This window comes from Bombina bombina, chromosome 3 (assembly GCF_027579735.1).
Source record: "Bombina bombina isolate aBomBom1 chromosome 3, aBomBom1.pri, whole genome shotgun sequence".
Classification (NCBI taxonomy): domain Eukaryota; kingdom Metazoa; phylum Chordata; class Amphibia; order Anura; family Bombinatoridae; genus Bombina; species Bombina bombina.
The window spans coordinates 843,120,873-843,146,720 of NC_069501.1; the positions used below are offsets into that span (position 1 = coordinate 843,120,873).

Sequence of the window (25,848 nt, forward strand, 5' to 3'; positions counted from 1 at the left end):
ATAGATATATACACACATCATATATATATATATATATATATATACATATATACATACATACATACACACACACTTTTCATATAGATGGCACGCTCCTTGCAACACAACACTCCTGGTGCTCATGCCATGTCAATTACAGTCCACATACAGAGTCTCTGAGGGACAGCCACATTCTCATTAGTGAAAACTATATATATATATATATATATATATATATATTTGTTTTTTTTTTTGTTGAACTCCAAGGACCAGCCTAGAGTGATCACAACCCTTATCTTTGGTTTTAGAAGGTATAAAGTCATTCCATGTCAGAGGGCTCTAGTCCAAGTGAAATCACGAGTCATTGTTGTCAAAGTTGAGTCAAGTCTTCTTTGATTATGTCAACTTGAGTTGCAAGTCATCAAATTTGAGATTTATGACTAAGTGATGCGATTTGAGTCCACAACCTTGCTAGCATGGTTTGGGGAGTTAATTATACTGTATTTCTCAGAATGTGATAAAGGCTTCTATAGACAATGGAAGAAGGAAACAGACGATCTGAGAAATATCACTGATGTCAATTAACAATCAGAGTGTGGGCCAGTTAATTCCAGTATCTGTGTGATTTCACAGCTCTGTTACTTATATTATAAAAGGCAATGCAAAGAATCTATATAGTCAGTTGTTCATTAATATACAATGATGAGTGTTATCCTGCACAGATAAGTCGGATAGCCTTCAAACTAATAAATGTTAGCAATTTCAAAATTATAAATTTTTTCTTTCTAGTAAAATACTATTGCATCATACTTACTTGAAAGAGCTTAAAATAGTAGCAATATATGTGATCCCCCATAAGGTTATTCCTTGCAAACTCATTTCCTGCTTCTGCAATTTTTCTGGCCTATGGAATAAGAAACATAAAATGTATCAACCAAAATAAGTGCCATAACAATTAATAAATTATTAAACAGCAAAAACATCAGAATCCCCTTAAGGTCCCCTTAAGAATTGTAGATCTACATGATAATGTTACAAACATAAGTATACTTTTTATTCATATTATTCTCTATAATGCACTGCTCTTAGTAAAATAAAGCGGGGGTGGGGTATTTTTTTTTTTTCTTTCTTGTTTTTAAATAAGAACTTGATTTTTTGGTTGTAAGTGTTCTCTGTTTAAAAGTTTAAAGTGCTGTGTATGTTTTGGTTGTAATACTGTTATTGGACTATTCACATACATAGTATATCTATTATTAAACTAGATAATTTCAATGAAAAATATGGAAATAATTTGCTTATATTTTATTATGATAGCATAGGCTTAGTTCTACTTGTGTGGAAGGAATTTTGGAAGAAATCAAAGATATTATTATTATAATAATCATTTATTTGTAGAGGGCCAACTGATTCCAAAGATACAGAAGAAAGTATTATCATAATATAGAAAACACCATGAAGAGAGTTTAGTGATGAAGATATATTCATGTCTTACAACATGCTATTGTTAAACATATCAAATTGTATTACAGTATCCTTTTTTTCCTTGAAGAAGAAGAATGTAATTAAAAAACAAGACATATTTACAACAATATACAACTTCTTCCTGGTGGTTTGTATAGTCTTGAATCTTCACATAGTAGATAAATTCTTCTGGAAGTGTTCATGATACATGAAGTCACTGGTGGTGGCAATACACAGTTGTGCTAAAGAAGGGTGATTAGATGTCCAGTTTTTATTAGGATTGTCCCGTTTTTTAACACACTGTCCCTTTGTCCCCAGAACTTTTTGAAGGGATGTCCCGTTTTCTTATCATGACTGCTTATTTAATTTATTATCCTATATGGGCAATGCTCGTGCTGATATTATTTTTATGTCCATCTACAAAGTTTATCTGCTGAGAGAGAGCAACTGAACATCCAAGAGCAGTTAAACATTAACCCCTTAATGACCGTGATGTACCCTGTACATTGCTGGTCGTTAATGGATTGTGTGCCTATAATAGTGCGGGTCTTGCCCCGAGTGGCAAGACCCCACTATTAGTCCCGAGTTTATGGTTAATAAATACTAATGTACTTTATTGTGACATCTGTGTTCTGTTGTAAAAAAATTATGTTTATATTACCAAATGTGTTTGGGTGTGTGAGAGAATGAACACAAACCTTTCAAAATATAAAATAAAGAGGGTTATAAATAGTTGCAGACTTCTGTCTTACCAAATCAACAGTTACCACTGGAAGGAATTACAGTTGATTGTGCCTGATATATATTGTTTTCAATATACTGTTTTCAGCAATGTTGTATGTGAAGGTGTTAATAAATGACAGCTATAATGGTGGCAGCTATTATTTTCATTCATTATTTAATTTAAAATAAATGGTTTGGAATGCTACAACCAAAACCTTGGCTAATAATGCATCCTTATTTATTTTCAGTACGTTGTGAGTCATCAAAGTGTCATTTATACATTTCTTACTTCGATCTGGTCACCCTATGCTAAAGATAGCACATCGGTAAAAAAAAATTTGATCAGGGAGGCATCCGGGCGGTGGCCATCTTGCAGGTCGCACTGAGCTTCAGCTCTTCAAGTTCTCTCTATTGTTTCTCAACTTAACTTTACATTTTTAGCAATACCTTGGCTAAAATAGTCAAGAGGCTTGCCTGAAGAGGTCCGCATTCCAGATATAGGGTTTTGGATAGCGACCGGGCTTACATGCCCTCAGTACCGGACTTTTCATTGTGAGGCCTTCCCCTACAATAGAAGCCTCAGCCTGCCCCCACAACTAGCTGTGCCTTAAGTGTGCAGTCTCAAGCTACTATGGCTGTAACCCAAGAGGAAATCCTCTCAACAATGCAAAAATGCTTAGCGGTGTTTGAGCTAGAGATGGCGGCTAAGTTTGAAAGCTTCTCATGTCTAGCTAAGACTATGGTGACACAGTGTAATACTTTCAGAGCGGAAGTAGAGGGAGACGCCATCTCATCTATACTAGGAGTGCATCTACCTATATGTCTTGGGCAAAAAATGGCAGAAGATCACCTGGAACCTGACCTACCGGTCTCTTTTGTCAGTACTCGCATGCTGTGCAATGACCCTGAGGGCGCGACTGGCCCTCTATTCCGTGAGGACAGATCCATACGCAAGGGTGAAGGAGCTTACATGGGAGACGCTGCCCTGAATGCATGTGGGACATCATGGGGATCAACAGCCGAACGGGACATCACCCCCTACGGAGCCCTGCACAGCGGAGAGGATGTCTATCAGAAATGCTGCCCCTTCAGTCGCTGCGGTCTGCCTCTCTGCATTACCTACTTCAACGGTGGGAGTTTCACTGCTCTGCTTTACTTGCTGGAGCCAGGCGCTACTAGGGATCGCATTTAGCTTGGCCGTTGAATCGGCACTTTGCTTGGAAGGTCCCGAGACATGCAAGTCAGCCCTTCCAAAAGAACTGGTGTCGGCTAAGAGATTGAATAAACTGGTATACTTATGGCTTCCAGCATTGGGAGTTATCACTTTGTTTAGACTCGGACACTTGCAATTTTTCAGAGAAGTATAACCATAATTGCTTCCGCTGTTAGATATACACCCTGCCCTAATGTTAGCGAGATTTAACCCATGATTATTTATGCCAGTATTTCCAGGTTCTGGTTATGTGCAGGATGTTGTTATTTTTAATGACGGATGTCCAAATCTGGGAAGTGCATATGATTAGGTCTATTTCCTAAATGTTTGTAGACGTTCCGTTTTTATGTTTTAATCTCACTGTCTATAACCTATAGCTGCAAGCACCTAATAACAGTGCCCCATAAGATAGACGAATCCCCCTGGTTAGGTTATATGCTATCAGTATAATGTAGTCACCATTTTTACTTTTCTATTTCCCAGTATGTTTGAGACTCTGAAGCTCATTTACTCTATTCAACGTTTTTTGTTGTTGTTTTTTTTATATGGGCTTAGTTGCTCTGTATTATCCTAAAGATATTATACCCTCATACCTGTATGTCCAAGGGGAGGTGTGTTGCTAATATCTTTCACATTCCACTCACATTTATTTGTACATATCATGGGGCGCTGAATAGGTAACCTATGGCCATATTTTTCCATTTATTTTCGCCCCATATACGCATAATATCATATCCCAAGTGTACTCCTATTTCCAGCATAGTTTGTAAATTGACATTCATTTAATTTATCAGAGAGTTAATGAACACCCTCTAGTATAGAAAAATCTAGATCCTCTGTATAATGTACCCTAGCTTTAAAGATGGTAGAGAAGCTTTGCCTCCTGTAAAATTTTGATCTTCCACCCTACTCAATTCACTATGTTGCCTCACACCTCATGATAGGCTTACAACACAATATGTCTCCAATATATAATGGACTAAATTATTATGGTATTTTCTATCTAATAATCCAATAAGAAAATTTGGGAACTCAGAATTTTCCATCCAGCGGTAGTTTTTTATCACAGACCTATAGCCACAATTACATTATCTACTACTTTTCACTATTAGGTGACTGGGAAGCCTATATGTGTCAATTTTTAACAAGATATGCCTTACTGGGCTTATATTATCCGCTCCCCTAAGACTACATATCTCTGCGGACAGTGGCTTGATTTATGGCATGTGTGTTTTATTGAGTTCAGTTATAACTGTAGAAAAGCCTAATATATTTCTAAGTCAGACTTTTGTAGGGCACGTACTAAATTTATATAGATACTTAAAATGTCACTCCTTTAGACTCTGAAAACAGCATTTGTTCTCTATGGTGGGTTGGTCCTCACTGATTAACATATATTTTTCTATTTCACAGTCATTCCAAGACTCATTAACGTCAATAGTTTATCTTGTTATGTTTATTTCAAGGTCCAAAAGAGACTGTGTGTTGCATTAGAGCACCTCAAACAAGCCATCTGGCTCCCATGGGTCCATGAGTGGCCTGTTGAGCATTGCAGAGGTGTTTTTATTTATTGACTATTAAATATAAAACTGAGGTTTCAGATACCATATTATTTACCTGAAATTATGTATATTTTGCCATTTACTTACTGTTGTATTATGTTATATGTGAAATATGGTATTTATTTCTGTCTGTTTATCGCTATGCAAAACCTCAATAAAAAAGATTTATTTAAAAAAAAAATGTTGATCAAAATCACATTTGTATTTAAAAATACTACAGAAGTGAGTTACTACTAATGAATTTAACTACACCCAGCGCTACGGAATTTTGTGGCGCTGTACAAATAAATGATAATAATAATAATACTACACAAATGTACTAAACGTGGTATACATACTCATGCTTAATTATCTAATAAGTGTGGGGCAGCTTTTTTGTTAAAATATAAATGTCTGTTTTTGTCTTAGTGGAAACAAAAAAACCCTTGAGGACAAGAAGTGGCTAAACATGAACCAAGGAAACAAATCAAGCAAATGACATACTTAAAGTGGTGTGTCATGGTGGGTCTTGATAAAGCACCATCTTGTGCACAACAAAAAGTCATTATCTTTTGGTGTCATATGCAGTACTGGTAGAATCTGCACTAACCATAAAGGCAACCTCAAATCACTGCTCAGTTTAAACAAATGCTTCTAATACATTTCATACGTTTAATAAGTACATCTTCACAGTATGTGATAGATTTTTAATAAAGTTTTTGGTTTAATAGAGCCTTTTTTTTTAGTTACGTTTACTTGATCTTTAAGGATATCATGAGGTGCATTTGTTAACATAATCCCAGATTTAATTACAGAAGCAGCAACCCCAGTCATGTGAGTAAACATCTGATTTTGAAGTCACATAACAGAAGATATTGAGTGATACTAAACTGTGATTTATTTTAGAGGAGTTAAGATCTTTATATATAATCTGGATGAGGTATGGAAGATCTAGTAGAAAGGTGTTTTGTTTTAGAATTAGCATCTTTCAGTGGGGTTGGGTATAATCAGAATAGGCTCAAGTGCACTTCCAAATACTGATCTACACATGAATACAAAAGTTCTTTCAAGCTGTCTCCCTAGGCCTAGAATGTTTTTACACACGCTTAATCCAAAGGGTAAACTTTACAAAACCTATGGTCAAGAACAACATATGTCCAATCCTGACATACAAAAAACCTCCATTAGACCTTTGTATTTGTACTTCAATTTCTCTTAACATTGCATTTAACCCTATATATTCCACATGTCCACTTCTCTATTTGTCTCCATCTTATTGGACAGAAAAGTATTTCCTTTATTCCTCTTTTGGGCAGGGCACTCAATATAACATTATGTGTGTCTGATTTCTCAGTTGCTGTTAGAATTTTCTGTAATACAATCATTTATAAAAAAAATCCTACATATATTTATGGTGTCAAGATATACATTATCTGTTGACATACTATACATGTTAAGAAAAAACAACCTATGTACAAATAATTCAAAAAATGTTAATCGTGTTTAAGGTAGCAACAATTAACCAATATAACTTTTGTTTTGAATTCCTCTGCCTATATAAGTAGAAGTATGTTAGGTTTTATCATATACTGTAAAGGCTCAATGAGGTTCATATTTTAGTTATAAGAATTAGTATTAGCATGACACAGAGTAGTTTAAGAATTAAGTGCAACTGCAAGTATCACATTCTTTTTCATACCCTTTCCCATTCTCCACAAATATGTTGCCAAATAAGCTTCCTTTTACTGCATGAATAGTTCCATTACAATATAGATATCATCATTTAATTGAAATACTTACACCATTTATAAATCACTATTTCAATTTATAAGTAAATATGTAAATTTGTGTTTACTTCTCACCTCTTCATCGTGATCTTTTACCCACTGGATTTTCTCTAACAAATCGCTGAGATCTCTTTTGAAAGGTACATAGTGTTTCCATGGTTTTAATTCACTGTAAAAGTGCTCATAATAAATGGAATCTTGCTTAAGTATCACAGAATTCCCAGCAAGAAGATAGGGCATCCTGTATGCTGCCACTGTGCCATCAATTAGGATTTGGTACTTGTACTAAAATACACAGATTTAAAAAAAAACACAAAAAAAACAAAAACATTATATTGACACAGCGATATAATTGGTTGACTGTTTCTCATACATTGTATATGTTTAAAGGAATCTCACTTGTTACAGAGAGGTGATGCAGGATTATGCATATTCTATATATCTAGGGATATCAAATTAAACACAAAATATAGCATGGTAGAATTTGTAAGAGTATTTTCACAATCATTATTACTATTAAAATGTATTTGTAAAGTTTTGCCAAATTCCATAGTACTAGGTAAAAGTAGAGATACAAAATGACATTGGTTCATGGCAAAAAAAGTAACACAAATACAGACAAAAAAAACATAATAAAAAAGGAGTAGGGGTCTGCTTACAAGAGCTCGCAATCAACAGGATCTACATAAAACTTTACTATTTAAAGTGCTTCATTCATTATGGCAGTACAGTTGAAAAAAGAAAAAAAAAGAATGGGAGAATCAGAAAAAGTATAAGGGAGGATATAGCTGAAGCTTTACAATAACTATGAAACATTAGACAAGCAAAACTACTGTGCAATAAAACACCCCTATTTCTGGCAATCCTTTGCCTTGCGCATACTCATGGTATTCTGTCAAGGAAAAAAGACAGAACCTATAAACATTAGAGTCACAATATTGTGAAGTACACACTAAGATTACACATTCTTGGAATTGCACAAACTAAGTAAGGAAATGCATGACACTTTATCTATACGCAAATGAAACCCTTCACTAGAATATAAAATAGACATATGAGAAAGTATAAGATCAAATGGCCATTTACTGCAGGCAACCTACACCACTTCAAGGACAAGAACTGTGTAAAAATATTATGAGGTCCTTCAAAGAATAACTTTCACTGCCATACGATTACTACAGAGCATGTACAGTGTACCTAATAAAAAATATGAATGCAATAAAGTTGTGACATAACATTCATATATTATATGTCAACCTAACTAATAAAAACCTAATAAAATAAACTCATGATGAATACATGAATTAGATGCCAAAATGTAATGGCGTGCTCTGAAGGGCGAGGCACCCATGTGAACAACAATTCTGACAGTTATTAAAAATGCACATTGCCTGCCTGTTTTATGCTCTAACTGCAAAGAAAGCAAAATATCCCCACAAAGAAGATATTTAAGAATATTTTTGAAAATTCAGTTAAAACAAATACAAATGTTCTATTACTAATAAACCTATTCTTTTGTTCTTTTATTTTTTATACCATTTATTTGAATTACATCTGCTATTGTGTAAAATGTCGCAATGGAGATTAAAACTTGCATTTGAAAATCCTATTTAAACACTTGCATTCATTATATTTTATTGGGGAAAATTTGTGCATTTACCACAAAATAATCAGGTACACACCCAAAACTATAAGGAAAATATCTGTTTTTAAAATGATACCTTCAGTAAACTACCACTCTAATCTTTCTTTAAAGTGCGGGGAACACTTCTTATCCAAGGGTGGTTTGTACATTGATGTACACCTGAGAATATTTATAGAAGGAGATATTTCTGCTCCAATGTATAGCATGTATTTACAAAGTAAGCACTTAATAGACATGCGAACAAGGAGGTAAAAATCAATAAAATCCCTGCTAAATGTGTGTTAGTTTTATTTATTTTTTAAGCCATTTTGAAAATGGCCTCTAGAGCAGATCACCTTCTAACTGGGTATGTTCTGGGGCATTACAATAATTGACCATGTCATGAAAAGTAAGTAGACAGATCTTGTCTGCTCTTTGTGCTTTGTCATTTAGTAGAAGGTACACAAATTTGATGGGGAACAATAGTTGTAGATTTGTGTGCAAACATTTGTGTGCGCTGGTATTACTGAGTGGAGCGCACACAATTTTGCGCTCCCCACGAAATCTAGGCCTTAGTTTTTAAAATGCCTTAAAGTCCAGTTAAAAGATGCCTAAAAACCTTTAAGAAAAATTCAAATCAAGCAATAGGACTGATGTCTATCACTATAAGTTGATTTGGAAATTAAAAGTAATACTATTGGCTGATTTGAATTTTAAATAAACAAAGAAGATCAATGACCAATCCTATTCAATGGTTTGAATTAAATCAGCCAATATGAATAAAAAACTTCCAGAATGCTTCTGTATTAACAGAGCAATACCAGAGCAGATTTAGAGTGAGGCAAGAGACCGTAAGAAAGGGGACCTTTCTTCGACTGGATGAAGATTTTGGCAGGGAAGAGAAGCTTTGGACAGTGAGTAAATTGGAATGATTTTATTTTTCCAGGAGGGAGAGGGGGGGTTAAATAATGTTTGTTATTATTAATAGTGGCAGTGGTCTTGGAAGTTGTTGGTTAATTGCAGTGAAAGTTAAAGGGACATTATACACTCATTTTTTCTTTGCATAAATGCTTTGTAGATGATCTATTTATATAGCCCATGAAGTTTTAAAAAAAAAAAAAATGTTTAGTTTTGCTTATTTTTAAATAACATTGCTCAGATTTTCAGACTCCTAACCAAGCCCCAAAGTTTTATGTGAGTACTGATGTATACCTTCTCCAGCTTGCTCCTGTTTGTGTAAAGGGTCTTTTCATATGCAAAAGAAGGGGGAGGGGGGAAAAGTGTCTTATTTCCCACTTGCAGTGGGCTTTCCAGCTACCTTTTCAACAAAGCTAAACTGAAAGCTTCTAAGTCAGTTTTTAAACAGTTTTATACTGGATTTTTATATCAGTATCTGTGCATCTTATTCTTTATAGTAGTGTCTATTACATGCAGTTATATGAAAATGAGTGTATACTGTCCCTTTAAGGCAGTTAAGGTACTTTTGGCAAAGGACAGAAGGTTAGGATCTAAAGGGACCAACATTTTTCTTTCATAATTCAGTTAAAGCATATACATTTCAAACAGCTTTGCAATTTACTTCAATTATCTGATTTGCTTCATTCTGTTGTCCTTTGTTGAAAAGCAAAAAAAAAAAAGGAACAGCAAAACTGGTTGCAAACTAATGATTGGTGGCTGCACATAAAGCCTCTTCTCATGGCTCACCTGATGTGTTCAGCTTAGGGGTGGTCTAAGAGGTTAGGGGGTTATGGCAGTGAAGGTTATGACACGTTAGGGATTTTTTTGCATTGGGTGCTCACATACTGGATTTGTTTGCATGGGTTCTATAGGTAATCTGGCTCTTTATGTTTCTTAAGATACAGTACAGAGGTTTCTTAGCCTCCAAATTTATTTAAGTTCAGTATTGAACTAGAAGGTTGCAATAGATGTGTTACAAGACAGATGTAAACACATTAGCCACTATACAGTAATAAGACTAACACTTGTAAGTCTTGGCCTAAATCAAGAGGTTTTTACTTAGGGAAATACATAAACTTTAAAAATTTAGAGAAAATCAAAGGTTAGTTTTATTATTAACAATTTCTTTTAATGAATTACTACACCAAAATTGTTAGAAGCTATGTATAGGATATATCTTAAAAACGCATGCAGGCAGTTTAAAAAATATATATTTTGCTAATGTTCTTCTAATTACATAATATGTTAAAGGGACTTGGAACCCCAAATTTCTATTTCATGATTCAGATTGAGCATGCAATTTTAAATAACTTTCTAATTTACTTCTATTATCAGATTTTCTCCGTTTACTTGGTATAATTTTTTTATAATTTTGTTAAATAGCAGGGATGTAAGCTCGGGAGCGTGCACATATCTGGAGCACTATATGGCAGGAATTTGTAAGAATATTATCCATTGCATGAGCACTAGATGGCAGCACGATTTGCTGCAATGCAGTGCTCCAGACACCTACAGTATCTAGGTATCTCTTCAACAAAGAATACCATGGGAACAATGCAAATTTGACAATAAATTTGATTTTGTTTTAAATTGTATGCTCTGTCTGAATCACAAAAGACATTTTTTTGGGTTTCATATCCCTTTAAAATCAGGTCAACTCTCATTTATAGCCAAATCAGAATAATATTTGCATAAAAAAGAACAAACAACTGTTCTATTATCCTTGAGAATCAACTAGAAATAAATATAATTCTTGCTAGTGTCAATTTTTAGTTGCATGCATCATGAGGGCAACAATGATGAAATGGTATTCTAATCAGCAAAGAGATGAATTTCTTCTAATTATGATTGGATTGGATTTTATATAGTTAATTTGCCATCAAAGCTGATTGCAAGACTGATGAACCAGATTGTTAAAAGATGACAGTGATGTGAGAATCCTTTCCTGCATTAAATGCTCAGCTGTATTCCTCTTATACAGATAGAGCAGTTTAGCTGGGTATCATCACCATTGACAACAGTTGCTACAGAAGCGCAGACAAAGTGATATATGAGCATAGAGTAGGAAGCTATTCCCCATGTCGATCTTCTCTATTATGGCACAGCTTAAAGCATTTCAGCTGAAAAGAAATATATTGATCCATAAACGTCAGCAAATTCTGCTTTGACAACATAAAATGGAATTATGTGTTGCTTCAAGGAAGGGTAAATGATTCTTTTATTTTCTAAGAAACAGTTTAGATTTATAGCTTAGGGAATGTGAGACATCAAGCTTCGCTTAGTCATTATTCTGGAGTTAGTTTTTAAATGCTTGTAAAAAAGGTTATTGACCTCACAACTTTCAGAAAGATTCTAAAGTATGTTCTAAGGAAGCTTCAGTAGATTTAGTATAAAAACAATATAGAATATGAAGATAAAAAATAGATCAGAGACTTAACATCTTCTGTTATTGTATCAACAGTGCTAAAATGTATAACATTACTATATAACACATATACATACTTGGTTCCAAAAAACTTAACGTAAAAGGACATAAAAGTGCAAAAGAAAAATATGTTTGAACATGTTATTATTGCACTGCTGCCTGCATAGGGATTAAACACAGATTCCGTCAGCTCCAGAACAGCAGTGCACTACTGGGATCATCTAGTTGAACACATCTGGTTAGCCAATGACAAGAGACAGTTATGTATAGCCACCAATCACCAGCTATCTCCCAGTAGTGCATTGCTTCTGCTGTGCATACATGTGATTTTCAACTAAGGATACTAAGAGAACAAAGTAAGAATTTAAAAGTGTCTAAAAAGCGTTTAATTTTGACTTGTATGACCCTTTAATGAACCCTAATTGAAATGCTTTTGTTCTCAACCTTCAACCATCTCTCTGGAATATTTTCATTAAACCAATTTCTACTATAGCAACACATTTCACTTTCCTATTTAACCCTATCCCATATTTCTAATTATACAAATTGTGCATTTGAAATAAGTAAACACACCTTGTATTGCTTTTTTAACAAAAAATTAATATGTTTTTACATTTATTTTATATAAAAACATTTCTGCATTGATTAGTCTTAAAATTTGGTTTGAGTTAGGCGTTTTCGACTATGGAGATGAGATTGGAAGTGTGGGTTGCACATGTGTCTTGCCTTTTAGAGGCACACAAAGCCTGGTCCCTGACATAAACCTTCTGAAGAAAGATTGGTTAGTGTGAGCCATTTGTTTATCTCAGCAACTTTCACAGGACCTTTGAAAAAGCATTATGGGGATGCACAAAGCTGGAAAAGGTTACAAAAGCATTGCTAAAAACACAGTGAGACACATTGTCTACAAATGGGAAAATTCAGGACTGTTGATACTCTCCCTAGGAAGGAGCATCCTTATAGCGCTACGGAATCTGTTGGTGCTCTAAAAATACCTAATAATAACAATAACTCCAAGAGCACAATGGGCAATCCTGAAAGAGGTGAGAAAGAATCCAAGGCTAACAGCAAAAGTCCTACAGAAAAATCTACAAACTGTAAAAGTTTTTGTTCATGTGTCCACTATCAGAAAACTACTAAACAAGAATGGTCTTCATGGAAGAACACAATGAAGGAAACCACTACTGTCTAAAATAAACATTGCAATATGTATAGTTGGATCCAGTAAACACACCAATTACAATCCTTGTACTGTGCAAGTAAGGAATGGGTCACTGCACAAACCCAGATAAAGGTCCACAAAATCACTCCAACAGCACCTTCTCCTAAATAGCTTCTTTAGATGGAACATAGGGTCACACAACAGCAGGCGACATTTTGTCAGCTAGCCCTTAATCATGCCATCATGAAATAATTAAGGGCTAGCTGCCTGAAACATTGTCTGCTGTTCTGTGACCCTATGTTCCAATAAAGAGGCAATTTAGGAGAAGATGCTGTTGGAATGATTTTGTGGACATTCTCCTGGGGTTGTGCAGTGACCAATTCACTTTGAGGTTTGAGCAATTTTGTGGTAAAATAAACACTGTGGCATGTCTCAAGTTTTCCCAAGACCACCTTGATGTTCCATAATAATTTTGGGAAAATATGCTGTGGACAGATGAGACAAAAGTTTAACTTTTTGACAAAATTCACAATGCTATGAGTAAAGGAAAAAGGACACTACACACCAACAACCCCTTGAAATCAATGAGGAAGCAATTGATTCAAATGTGTATCAGGATATTTAACAGGATGTTGTTTTAAAATACCATCCTTTTTTTTTTTTTAAAGACGTCAAATAGCACAATTCAAGATGAAGAGCTTTAAAAGAACATTAGCAATTAAACAAATAATAATAACAAACAAAGTTTATGATGTCAAGAATTTTTGTTCCAATTAAAATGATGATTATTAAAAGGGACATGAAAACCATTTTTTTTCTTTCGTGATTCAGACAGAGGGAGCACTTTTAGGGCCCAATGATCTAAACCTTGCAATTTTTCTAGTCTACCCTCCCAGCGGCTGCCCTGGTGGAGTTATTGTAAAAAAAAGGGCAGTCCCTGCGAGTGATGAGATGTCTCCTATTGGAAGTAATGGAGCTTGCTGGAAAGGGAAACTTTGCACCATGGAGCAAAGTTAGCAGTGAGCAGGGGGCATACAAAAATTAAATCCTGCAGCCAATATAAATCACATTACGCTGCTTTCTGTGTATAGCATCTTACAATTGCCTATATTTTCATATGCATGTGTTTGTCAATTAGGTAGGGTAATAAGTATTTTCAGTGTTTTGAGAAAAGCTCACCACCATTTAGTTGGCAATAAAAAACTGTGAGATCTGTAGTGCAAAATTCTTTACAGAATTACACTGGAATTAGAGAGAAAATTTCACATATGCCCATGGGGCGCAATCAAATAAACGGCGCAGGTTTCGGCACAAGCGTGGGAACCCGCACCGCCCGTAATTTCACCTTGCACATCGGGGTATTACATATACTGTGCCGTTAGATGCTAAAGTGGCGTAAGTAGGACAAACTGGCGATCTTACGAAATGTGCGCAAATACACATTTTAGTTGTCGCAAGTAACTTACGCCAGTATTTTGTCCACGGAAAGTCTCAATAAAGAGTTTTATGCAAATTAGGCTAACACTCGTAAAAATGTAAAAATGCGACAGCTAATTACGCTATTCAAAATTCATATATAAACCCATGCGCAGCCGCCATTTTCTTCAATATGTTTGGATGGTTCGTTGAGCTACAGCACACTACAGTGGAGTGGAGGATTAGTCAGAGTAGAGAGAGAGGCGCAAACAGAGGAGTTAGTTAGGTCGCATTGTTGTTTGATTAAGCTTGTACACTTACACATATTTTTACATATTGCACACATTTTGCATACATACATATAGAAATACACCACACTTTTTTTTCTAACACCTCACACATTTTATTTAAATTTTACAGTGCGATAGGCTGAGTGTTTGGTTGTGATTATGTGTGATTGAACTGGGAGTGAGTGTGAGTGTGTGAAGAGTGAGGATGGCAGGGAGAGGTAGGGTGGAGGGGAGGAGGGGAGAGGAGTGGCAGGGAGAGGAGTATTGTAGAGGACAGGAGGAGCAGTGGGGTCCCTGTCAGGGAGTATGTGGAGTGGGGAGAGGGAGAGCTAGAAGGGATGATGGGAGGGGAGATGCCCAAAAGCCCCAGAGACCAGGCACATCTAGGAGAGGGACAGAGGGTGCACATGGGGACAGAAGGGGGGAGGAGGGAGAGGATAGGGAGGAACCCACACCAGGGACATCACAGGGAGCAAGCCAGGTGTCCATGGAGGATAAGAGGCTGAGATGTCACAACTTCTCATTCGATGAAAATGTTGCCCTAGTCCATGCTATCATGGACAATTACAGTGCCCTCTTTGGGCAGGAGAAGGGCAAAGGTAGTGCCAAAAGGCAAAAAACAGCATGGTTGGCGGTAAAGGATGCCGTCAACAGTGTAGCCCTGCAGAGGAGGACTTTTGAGGACCTTAAAAAGCGGTGGAATGACTGTAAGAGGCGGGTGAAAGAAAAGATGGGGCAGGAAGCTATACACCAGAGGGGTACAGGCGGTGGTCCATCCCTGGACATAGAATATAACACCTGGCAGGTGATGATACGCAGGTCCCTGAGTATCACAGCAGTCCGTGGACTTCCAGGGGCTCGTGACTCATGGGCTGCAACCACAGCACATCATGCTGGTGAGTAACATCCCACACACCAGTATTGTATGTATTTGAGATATAACATCCTTTAATATCACACATTCATGTACACAATGAGGAGCATGGTATTTGGCCTACTAACAAAAACATCTACAATTATATTTGACATTAATGCTACTTAACACAATGCAATTCATGATATGAGGTGGAATAGTGCAATACTAACATGTCTCAGAGTAACACAGGCCACAAGCCACATGTAGAGTTTTCAGTAAATGGACACTATAGCCATCACAATACTTTTAGCTCAAGAGAGCAGGTTCTGTGCCTACATCAGGCTAAATTAAATTGTGTGACCATAGTGTCACTTAAAGAACACATTTTTTTCATCATTGACATGTACACATAACTATTGTATGAAACACATACCTGTATACTGCGCATATTAAAATCCCTCATATCACAAATCACAATGTGCACATGCATGTTATAGAGTTTGACATGAGAATCAGTATAGGCCCTAGCATGTATCAATGTACATTGTATGCCCACATGGACATATATATGACTGTACTAATCCCTCTCATCATTTGACTCCTCCACAGAACCTCCTGTCACGAGGATACAAAGAGGCATGCTGCTACCACCACCACCAGTCACAGGCATGCAGCCACCACCACCAGTCTTCAGGCAAATACATGAACAGTATGCTCCCAGGCATGAGCATGGTTGGATGGCTTCAGTTGAGGACCCGAGAGTGATGCCACCACCATTGCCATATGACCCCTGGCAAGATTCCTGGCCAGAGGAATATTTTTCTTTTGGCTTTGAGGGGGAGCCAACCCCCTTGAACCTGTCCCAACAGAACCAGCAGATGCAGCTGAACCTGTCCCAACAGAACCAACAGATGCAGCTGAACCTGCACCTCAGGCAACTAGAAGCCCTGCTGCTCAAGAGCCTGTGGATGCAATGAATTCTCCCCTGGGTGAGGAATACATTGCACTCCAGAGAAGGCTCATAACAAGCTCCGAGAGCAGACAAAGAGGCCAAGAGAGGTTCTTCAGGAGCCAAGAGAGGAGACAACAACGTAGCATAGAGCTACAGAGGGACATGGCAGCATCGTTAAGTGCAAGTGTTCATAACCAATCACAGATGATGTGAATTCTGTCTGATATGCAGATGCAGATGGACGATAGATGGCGAGAACAAAATCAACTCTTGGGTGTGTTGGTTGAGCACTTTACACACCAGCAGGACACTGCCTCCAGCCTATCATCTGTGGCCAGCACACCAGCAGAAACAGCAGAATCTTCTCAAACCAGGAGAACAAGGCAATCCACTACAGTCACCTCAGCTCCCTCATCCAAGAAGCCAAAAATGAAATAAATATTCTTATAGTTCACCATGAATCTTGTCCTCTGTTATTTACCATATAGTTGTCATCCACATCCATGTGAGGTGTGTTTTAGTACACTAATATTGTTAAGACATATAATAAGACCTGTGTGGAAATGGCAAAAAAAGGTAATATTATCCTGTTTATGACATATTCTTGTACTATAACTCACATCCACAATAATTGTTTCTGAATGGTACATATAGTAATATTCACTTCTAAGATGTAAATCAATGTATCTCACATCCAATATAAATTGACACATTGGTATATATAGTAGTGATGTTACTGATAGGGTGGGCATTATCAGGTGTTTTAAGTCTGCAGGTGAGAGGTTGTGGTGTCTGTGATTGGTTTGACACAATTGCAAAGAGGCAGCCTTCAAGAAGGTCTTAGAAATTATCATATGAGCCATCCTAGGTTTTGCTTTCAACTAAGAATACCAAGAGAACAAAGCAAGTGTTTTAATTAAATCTGAAAGTAGTTTGAAATAACATGCCCTATTTAAAAGAAGAAGGTTTTCTTTGGACTTGACAGTCCCTTTATATATTTTGGCATCAGTGCCAAGCTGTGTTAGCATTAGAATAAATTACACTCCAGTGGGTTCTAAAGAGATGAAGGTAATCCAATTTAAAGTAAATAAGCAAGTATATGTCCACAATGTGATAAAGTACCTACAAGCTCAATCCATTTGATTATGTTGTGGCTTCAAACTATTTCAAATATACAACTAAACCTTAAAAAAACAATATCATAGTATACTGTCCCTTTAACCTTGAGATGCTGCTTAAATGTATGTGTTTGTTAAGGCTTCCAGGGAGTTACATTGCTTTTTTAGTCAGTGCAAGGGTTGCTGCGCCTGCAATTTGTGGCGAGATGAGAATAGAGTAGATTTTCTGAATTTTGCTCGCGTAAGTCCTTACGCTGTATATTGGATACCAAATTGCACGTCTGTTCTATGTTAGTCTATGGTTAAAAAAAATACGGCCGAAGGGTGAAATATACGTGCGTAACTTGTATGCTACGCCGTATATGTAATACCAAAATTGCGTAAAATCTGGCTTCGCCGGCTTTTGCAGGCGAAGCTGCATTTGTGATCGAGCCCATGGAATGCCTATGTTTAGCCCATTTTACTTAAAGGGACATAAAACCCACATTTTTTTCTATCATGATTTAGATAAAAGATCAAATTTTAAACAACTTTCTAATTTACTTCTATTATCATATTTTCTTTGTTTTCTTGTTATCCTTATTTGAAAAGCAGAAATGTAAGCTCAAGAGTGTTGCAGCACTATATAGCAGCAGTTTTGCAACAATGTTATACATTAGCAGGAGCACTAGATGGCAGCACTATTTCCTGTCATGTAGGGCTTCAGACATGAGCACGCTACCCACCTAGGTATCCCTTTAACAAAGAATAACATGAGAATTAAATAGATTTGATTATAGAAGTAAATTGGAAACTTTTTAAAAATTGTATTCTCTATCTGAATTATGAAAGACATTTTTGGGGTTTAATGTCCCTTTAAAAACAACAATTACGCTTTGTATTTTGTAATTCAAAATACTCATTTCTGTTAAAGGGACAGTCTAGGCCAAAATAAAATTTTATGATTCAGATAGATCATGTCATTTTAAACAATTTTCCAATTTACTTTTATTACCAATTTTGCTTTGTTCTCTTGGTATTCTTAGTCGAAAGCTTAACCTAGGAGGTTCATATGCTAATTTCTTAGACCTTGAAGGCCACCTCTTTTCAGAATGCATTTTAACAGTTTTTCACCACTAGAGGGTGTTAGTTCATGTATTTCATATAGATAACACTGTGCTTGTGCACGTGAAGTTATCTGGGAGCAGGCACTGATTGGCTAAACTGCAAGTCTGTCAAAAGAACTGAAATAAAGGGGCAGTTTGCAGAGGCTTAGATACAAGATAATCACAGAGGTAAACAGTATATTAATATAACAGTGGATAATAAAGGGATTATCTATCTTTTAAAACAATACAAATTCTGGTGTAGACTGTCCCTTTAAGTGATTTTTGTACATCCTGTGTACTTAAATTAAGATTTATGCTGTGCCTATTTAATACGATTTATTCCTGAGTAATTTACATACAAATTTTTACATGTTTTTATAATATATATTTTTGTGACAATTTTTGATGCACCTTCCTGCATATTTTTGAGTGAATCGTTCAATTATTCTTTTTGTAATATTTTTAAAATACGAATTGTATGCTCTGAGTCATGGAAGACACATTTTGGGTTTATGCCCTTTAAGAAGAACAGAATTGGTTGAACTAGATAATTGAAAAGTTTTTATTTTTAAAGTTTGTTTCAATCCTAAATTGTTTAGTAAAAATCTTCCCATTTATTTATGTGGTAATCTTGAGTCAGGAAGTCTTTGGTCATTGCTCACCAATTTATTGCACTATTTTCAAGTAAACTTTAATACCGTTTTCTACTTATGTTTATTATTATGACACACAATCTTTGTTAATTGTTATATTACATATCAATTAAGATAACTAAAAGAACATTATCTTTTTACAGTCAAGGTGTTGTTCATTAGCTATTCATAACCTGAATACATAGCAATATAATTTAAGCTGTATAAATATATTGAAACCATCATTTATAAGAAACTCATGATGAAAAACTCTTATCTACTTTTTGGTCACATTTTTAAAGGGACAGTAAAGTCAAAATTAAACTTTTATGATTCAGATAAAGTGTAATTTTAAAGAACTTTCCAATTTACTTCACATTTGCTTCATTCCCTTGAAATCCTTTGTTGAAGAATAGGCTCTTGTCTTCTGAAGCATAAATATGTCTTTATCAATCTGTAGCGCAAGTGTGTGCAACAATGTATAACATTGCGACAATCACAATTAGTTAGTAGGAACATTTTTAATGGAGAAAAAGAGAGAAAGGATAATATTTAACAGGGCTATAGAAAAAATAATGCTCCATCAATCTTTATGAATCTTGGTAGAGTGATGGGTATTTGAGGCAGTATATTCCTATGTTGGTTTAAAAAAATAATGTTAATTCCAGAAATATAAAGCTTTAAAGTAAATTTATTTGTGTGCATGAAAAAACAGAACTTACTGAGTTCAGAGTTAGTTGACATTTCCAATAATGACATTCTGGATATATCAATACAGTATTCCAAGTCAGTCAAAGTGGTAGGTTGATCTAGATTAGCATAGAGTTTGCCGGTCATTTTGATTATCAAATTACATTTTAACAACAGTCAGACTTATTTTTGAAATGTGCCTAATTCATCATTTTGGGTACTGCCTTGGCCACAGTAGACAAGACCAATTATTTAAAGTTTTAATAATAAAATATATGTGCTATAAAATCTTAACTGAAATATTTTTTTTACCATAACTTACCTTAAAGAAGTACAAAAAATGGTATCAGTGCAACCCTATAAATAATAATGAAATATGTGCTATAAAGTCTTATCTGAAATATTTATTTTACCATAACTTACCTTAAAGAAGTAAAAAAATGGTATAGGTTCAACAATAGGACCATAAAGACTTTCATTATGTTGAAAAAAGAAGAAATGAGTGAAAGCAGCATCTATCAAGTGAGGATATTTCCTGCTCATTTTCACTAGTTCCAGCCGCTCTTTACAGCTGTCGCGACCTCTCCAGAATGCTGTGTTGTTCTTTTCTTCCCACTTTGGACCAGTATTAGCCTGGACCGACATTAAATCCAGGCTCACCCTAAGAAATCAAAGCCAGGAATTAAAATCGGTGAGTAAAATACAGTTTACAGTATATTACCCAGAGATAAAGGGACATAAAACACAATCTAAGTACAAGACTTTTCGCTAGTCTTACAATAAAATTAATAAAACCTTTAAGTGTAAAATTTTTCAGAATGAATAATCACCTTGTTTGCTGTAATTGTTTTTGAATAGGCAAGCCACTTACCTTAATTTGAAGAGGCAATCAGGGTTTTCTTACTAGTCTACTAGTATAGTAGTCACAGTCATTTTGTTAGCAGCATTAGCTCTTTTGCAGTATGTTATCACCTCTGCTGAGGCCAAATAGGAACAGATATATGGTAGGGTTATACTTGTTAAAGTAAAAGTTTACCATACATTTTTCTCCCCTTTAATTTGTTCCCAATGATCTATTTTACCTGCTGGAGTGTATTACATTGCTTACAAATAGCTCCTTTAACTTTATACTGATATTTGAAATAGCTATTTTTGCCTGTGGTATACCTACCTATACTGAAAGTTTCTATATTTAAATATAGGCTATAGAAAAGCTGTGTAAACATAGCCAACAGAAGAAATTACACTCCCAGTGGGAGGTAGAAGCGATAAGCATTAAAATGTTAATTTTCAATTGGTATTGGGCATTGGTATACAGTCAGAGATAATATAAAGTAGCACGTGTGTGTGCAGAAAGTGATAAAATAAGAAAATTTGATTTCCCTGCAAGCTCAACCAATTTTAAAGGGATGTGATTTTAAAGAACAAAAATTGCTATTTCATATACAGAAATAAAACTAAAGAATACATTTCTCATACATTTTATACAGTGCAGCTAGTATAACAAGTCACTGGAAACACATTAACGGAAAACCAATTTTTCAGTACACTGTCCCTTTAAGTGCAGTTGCATTATTCACAAATTTCAGGAAGAGGTTGGAAAAATAAATAATGAAATATACCTGTTTTTTTTTTGTTTTTTTTGCATAAATAAACATGTATATATAACAATTTAAATGTGCTTCATGTGCCTTTAAGTTGAAATCCCATTCAACATTCAGCAGCCTATTTCTAAACATTGCTTAGCTTTTTTGAAAAGCAATGTTGGTCATCATTGCTAAAGTAGAATTACACTTTAGCCTGTTTGGGTGCCTTAAATCATGTAGTTATTGATTCTTGTCAAAGTCACAATGCTTCCTGAGTGAATCTTAGTTCTTCACTTGCTGTACCCTAATGTTACAGTAGAGTTTATATGTATAGAATCATTTCTACAATGCAGCAAGATTTATACTTCTTTTACTTGAAAAACACAAATACATTTCAAACACATTATTTTCCTAATACAGTGATCTGTATATACAGGTAGCCCTCAGTTTACGCCAGGGTTAGGTTCCAGAAGGAATGGTTGTAAATCGAAACCGTTGTAAATTGAAACCCAGTTTACAATGTAAGTCAATGGGAAGCGAGGGAGATAGGTTCCAGGCCCCTTTCAAAATTGTCATAATTAACACCTAATACATTATTTTTAAAGCTTTGAAATGAAGACTTTAAATGCTAAACAGCATTATAAACCTAATAAAATCATCACACAACACAGAATATATAATTAAAGTTAAATGAACAAAAACATTTGCTACACAGCATTGTAAACCTAATAAAATAATCACGCAACACACACTTTACTTGCATTTTTCTGCAAACAGTTCTTTCTATGCATTCCAAACTGGACTGATTTTTAGACAGGAAGATCTTGTTCCTTTGAAATCTGCTCTATAGCTCAGGTCTGGTTAAACTGATTAATTTCAGCTTGCTTGGCTTTGCTGCAACACAAGCGGACAGCTTCACCTACTGTCTATTTTAATAAATGCACTGCTTCTCAATGCTTTTCAATAGCAGTCACATGACTGGAAAAAAAGGTTGTTATTCTGAAACGGTGTAAATTGAACCGTTGTAAAACGAGGGCCACCTGTATATATATATATATATATATATATATATACACACACACACAGTATATCTGTATCTATATTATTTGTGCATCATATGATAATGCTCTCTACCAACTAACTATTACACTACTTTTCTAAAGCAATTACACATCTTCACTAAAATATATTCTGAATTCTCTCATTAATAAAGTCATTGTAGAGAGAAAAGAACTTTCATATTTATTTCACTACAAAACTAAAACGGGATTGTGATGTTGTGCTGCAGCCTGCAGGATATATAGAGTCCATATTATCAAAATATTTATTCTTATAACGTTAGGGTATAAAGATTTATTTTGTGTGAAGGATATACATGTTTATATGGGGTTACTTTGACAAATGCAGGGGCCGATTTATCAAGTGTCGCGCAGACATGATCCGCTGTAACGTATCATGTCCGCCCGACATCAATAAATGCCAACAGCATACGCTGTCTGCATTTCTCATTGCACAAGCATTTAATGTGAAATGCTTGTGCAATACCGCCCCTGCACATTCGCGGCCAATCGGCCACTAGCAGGGGGTGTCACTCATCCCAATCGTATCTGATCGGTATGATTGCTGCTGCCACCTCAGAGGTGGCGAATGAGTTATAAAGAGCAGCGGTTTTAAGACCGCTGCTTCTTAACTTATGTTTCAGGGGAACCTGAAACTACGCGGGTAGATTGCAGTATCCACTGCTTGCTCAATCTACCCCATAGACTCTGCTAGATGATTTTTACATTATCATTTTATGCACAGAATATTATTATACTAAAATGGCCGGACTGCTGTAATATGCATTCAATTATACATTTTAAAACTGCAATCTAATAATTTCTCAGAATATTGTCTTATTTACAGATAATGTCTCTTTGGGACCAAATAAGTATTCATTTATTTATAGGTTTTCTCCAGTTACATAATGAGATGTGGTTTTGCTGCTTTTTACATTGATATCATCAGCACTAAAGAATATTTTCTGTGCAAATAAGCATTAACAAGTTTTTAGAATAAGCATTAACAAGTTTTTAGAATAAGCATTAACAAGTTTTAGAATATAGCTAAAACGTGCTGGGGGTGCAATGAAGCTGTATTTCTGAACAAACTTGCTGCATTTATTGGCCTGCTAGTTTCCAAGTAGCACACTATATAACAAAACACACAACAGGGTGAAGGAACAAATGTGCGACAGAGTAAAGTCAAGTCCCCTGGGTATATGACCTTTAAACCCAGGCGCTGGCTCTGAGTGCTCCAGGTGGGGACGAGAACCTGAGGGTTGTGGTTTGGCCATTTGGGTAGTCCTGGATTTCTTAAACAAACCAAGACATGAAGCATGGAATGAAAGACACAGGGTTCAGTTGTACAATAACACAATTCTGCAAACAGCAAGACAAATGGGAGCTCTAGCACAGAGAGTCTTAATGCGCAATTTATCAAACAAAAATCAAATTTAATATATTACTGCAACATATATTGTTGTGATTCTTTAGTGCAATTGGTGCAATTCTTTAGTGTAAACTCAAGGACCTTTAAAAGCAACTCCCATTATGTCAATCTGACTTGAAATGTAACTTGCAACAAATAACAATTACAAATGTTGCATCTCACTTTCCCTTTAGCTACCTGAGGTCAAGTTAGCTTCATTTTTAAACGTTAAAACTGGGCAAACTTTATACTTTTTCACAAACCAAATGCTTTAGTTAAAGGATATGAAACCCAAAAATGTTCTTTTGTGATTCAGACAGAACAAAACATTTAAAAAAAAAAGTCTCCAGTTCACTTCTATAATCAAATTTGCTCCATTCACAAGATAATTTGTGTTGAAGAGATACCTAGGTAGGCATCTGGGACACTACATGGTGTAATAGTAAATAGTGCTGACATATATTGCTCTTGCAAATGGATAACATTCAGGCAAAACTGCTGTCATATAGTACTCCAGAAATGGACAAGCTCCTGAGCATACATTCCTGCTTTTCAACAAAAGATACCAAGAGAATGATGAAAAATTGACAATAGAAGTAAATTAGAAAGTTGTTTAAATTTGAATGGTTTATCACAAAAGACTAATATTGGGTTTCATATCCCTTTAAAACTGCAGGACTCTCCCATCTTTGCAATGAAATGCAGATGTACCCTTGTATGAAGGAAAAGTGCCAGTTTAAACATACACTCTCCCACCCAGATTAACTTTTGTCATCAGAAAAAAGCAGCACAGGGATCCTTGCTAACATTATCATGTTACCAAATGAGTTTTGTTTAAGTCTTCTCATAGCCAATCCTTCCAGAACAAGTATCAAGCATACGCCTAAATGTGGGATTTCATTAAATTGGCAAGTACCTTGTATGGTTTTGCTAGAATTGAATACATGCCTATTTGTGGCACAGTTCCCTACTATCACACTGACACAAGGATGTAAACATCAAACATTTGTTTTAGGGGGAAAAAGTGTTTTTAAATGATTTTTTGATTCTTACAAGTGGCAGTGCACCTATACTGCTCCATGCTAAATATCACCTGTAACTTTGCTCTTATAAAAACATTGTGTTCATTACCTGAATTCTAACACTCCTCATTACTACTGTAAATAATATAGTATTCAATATGGATGCCGATTAAATCTTGTTCTTAAAAATAATTGTAGTGGCTTCTGTCTTTCCACTGATAGAACTGTGAGAGTTTTCCCTAAATAATGGATAACTAGCAGGGGTGTAACTACAGGGGCTCTCCGCTGCTACTAAGCCTGTCCTTTTAGGGAGCCTGGCTTTAGCTGCTCAAGCAGCTTGCTTATGGGGCTTCAATTTTTATAACCACCACATGAGGTTCCTAAACTTGTGGTGACTGAAAAACAACCGGGGAAAAGAAAGCTCTGCACAGAAAGCAAGAGGTTTGCTATGGTACGTTTTTCTTAGTGCTGTAGTGTTTGTTAGAGGTGTTTGCTAGGCTATGCATCACCTCCCTCTTGTGTATGTGCATATGTTTGTGTGTGTGCGTGTATATGTATGTGCATGTGTGTATATGTATGTGCATGTGTGTATATGTGTATGTGCATATGTTTGTGTGTGTGTGTGTATATGTATGTGCATCCGTTTATGTTTATATGCATGTGTGCGTTTGCATGTCTGAATGTGTATATGCATTTGTATGTGTATATGTGTGTGTGTGAGAGAGAAGTGCGTGTGTGTGTATATGTATGTGCAGGTGTGTATATGTGTATGTGCATATGTTTGTGTGTGTGTGTTTATATGTATGTGCATGTGTGTATATGTATGTGCATCCGTTTATGTTTATATGCATATGTGC

At 35.6% G+C, this 25,848-nt stretch overlaps 1 protein-coding gene across 1 annotated transcript in view; it reads right to left on the reverse strand.

The window, feature by feature from the left end:
* Positions 1 to 25,848, reverse strand: part of POGLUT2 (protein O-glucosyltransferase 2) — a 115,173-nt gene that overhangs the window by 31,944 nt on the left and 57,381 nt on the right. Inside the window, exons 6-8 of the mRNA XM_053707796.1 lie at positions 20,338 to 20,575; positions 6,780 to 6,989; positions 794 to 883 (exon numbers count right to left, since the gene is read on the reverse strand). Coding sequence (XP_053563771.1) covers positions 794 to 883; positions 6,780 to 6,989; positions 20,338 to 20,575 — 538 coding nt within the window. The remainder of the gene's footprint in view (positions 1 to 793; positions 884 to 6,779; positions 6,990 to 20,337; positions 20,576 to 25,848) is intronic.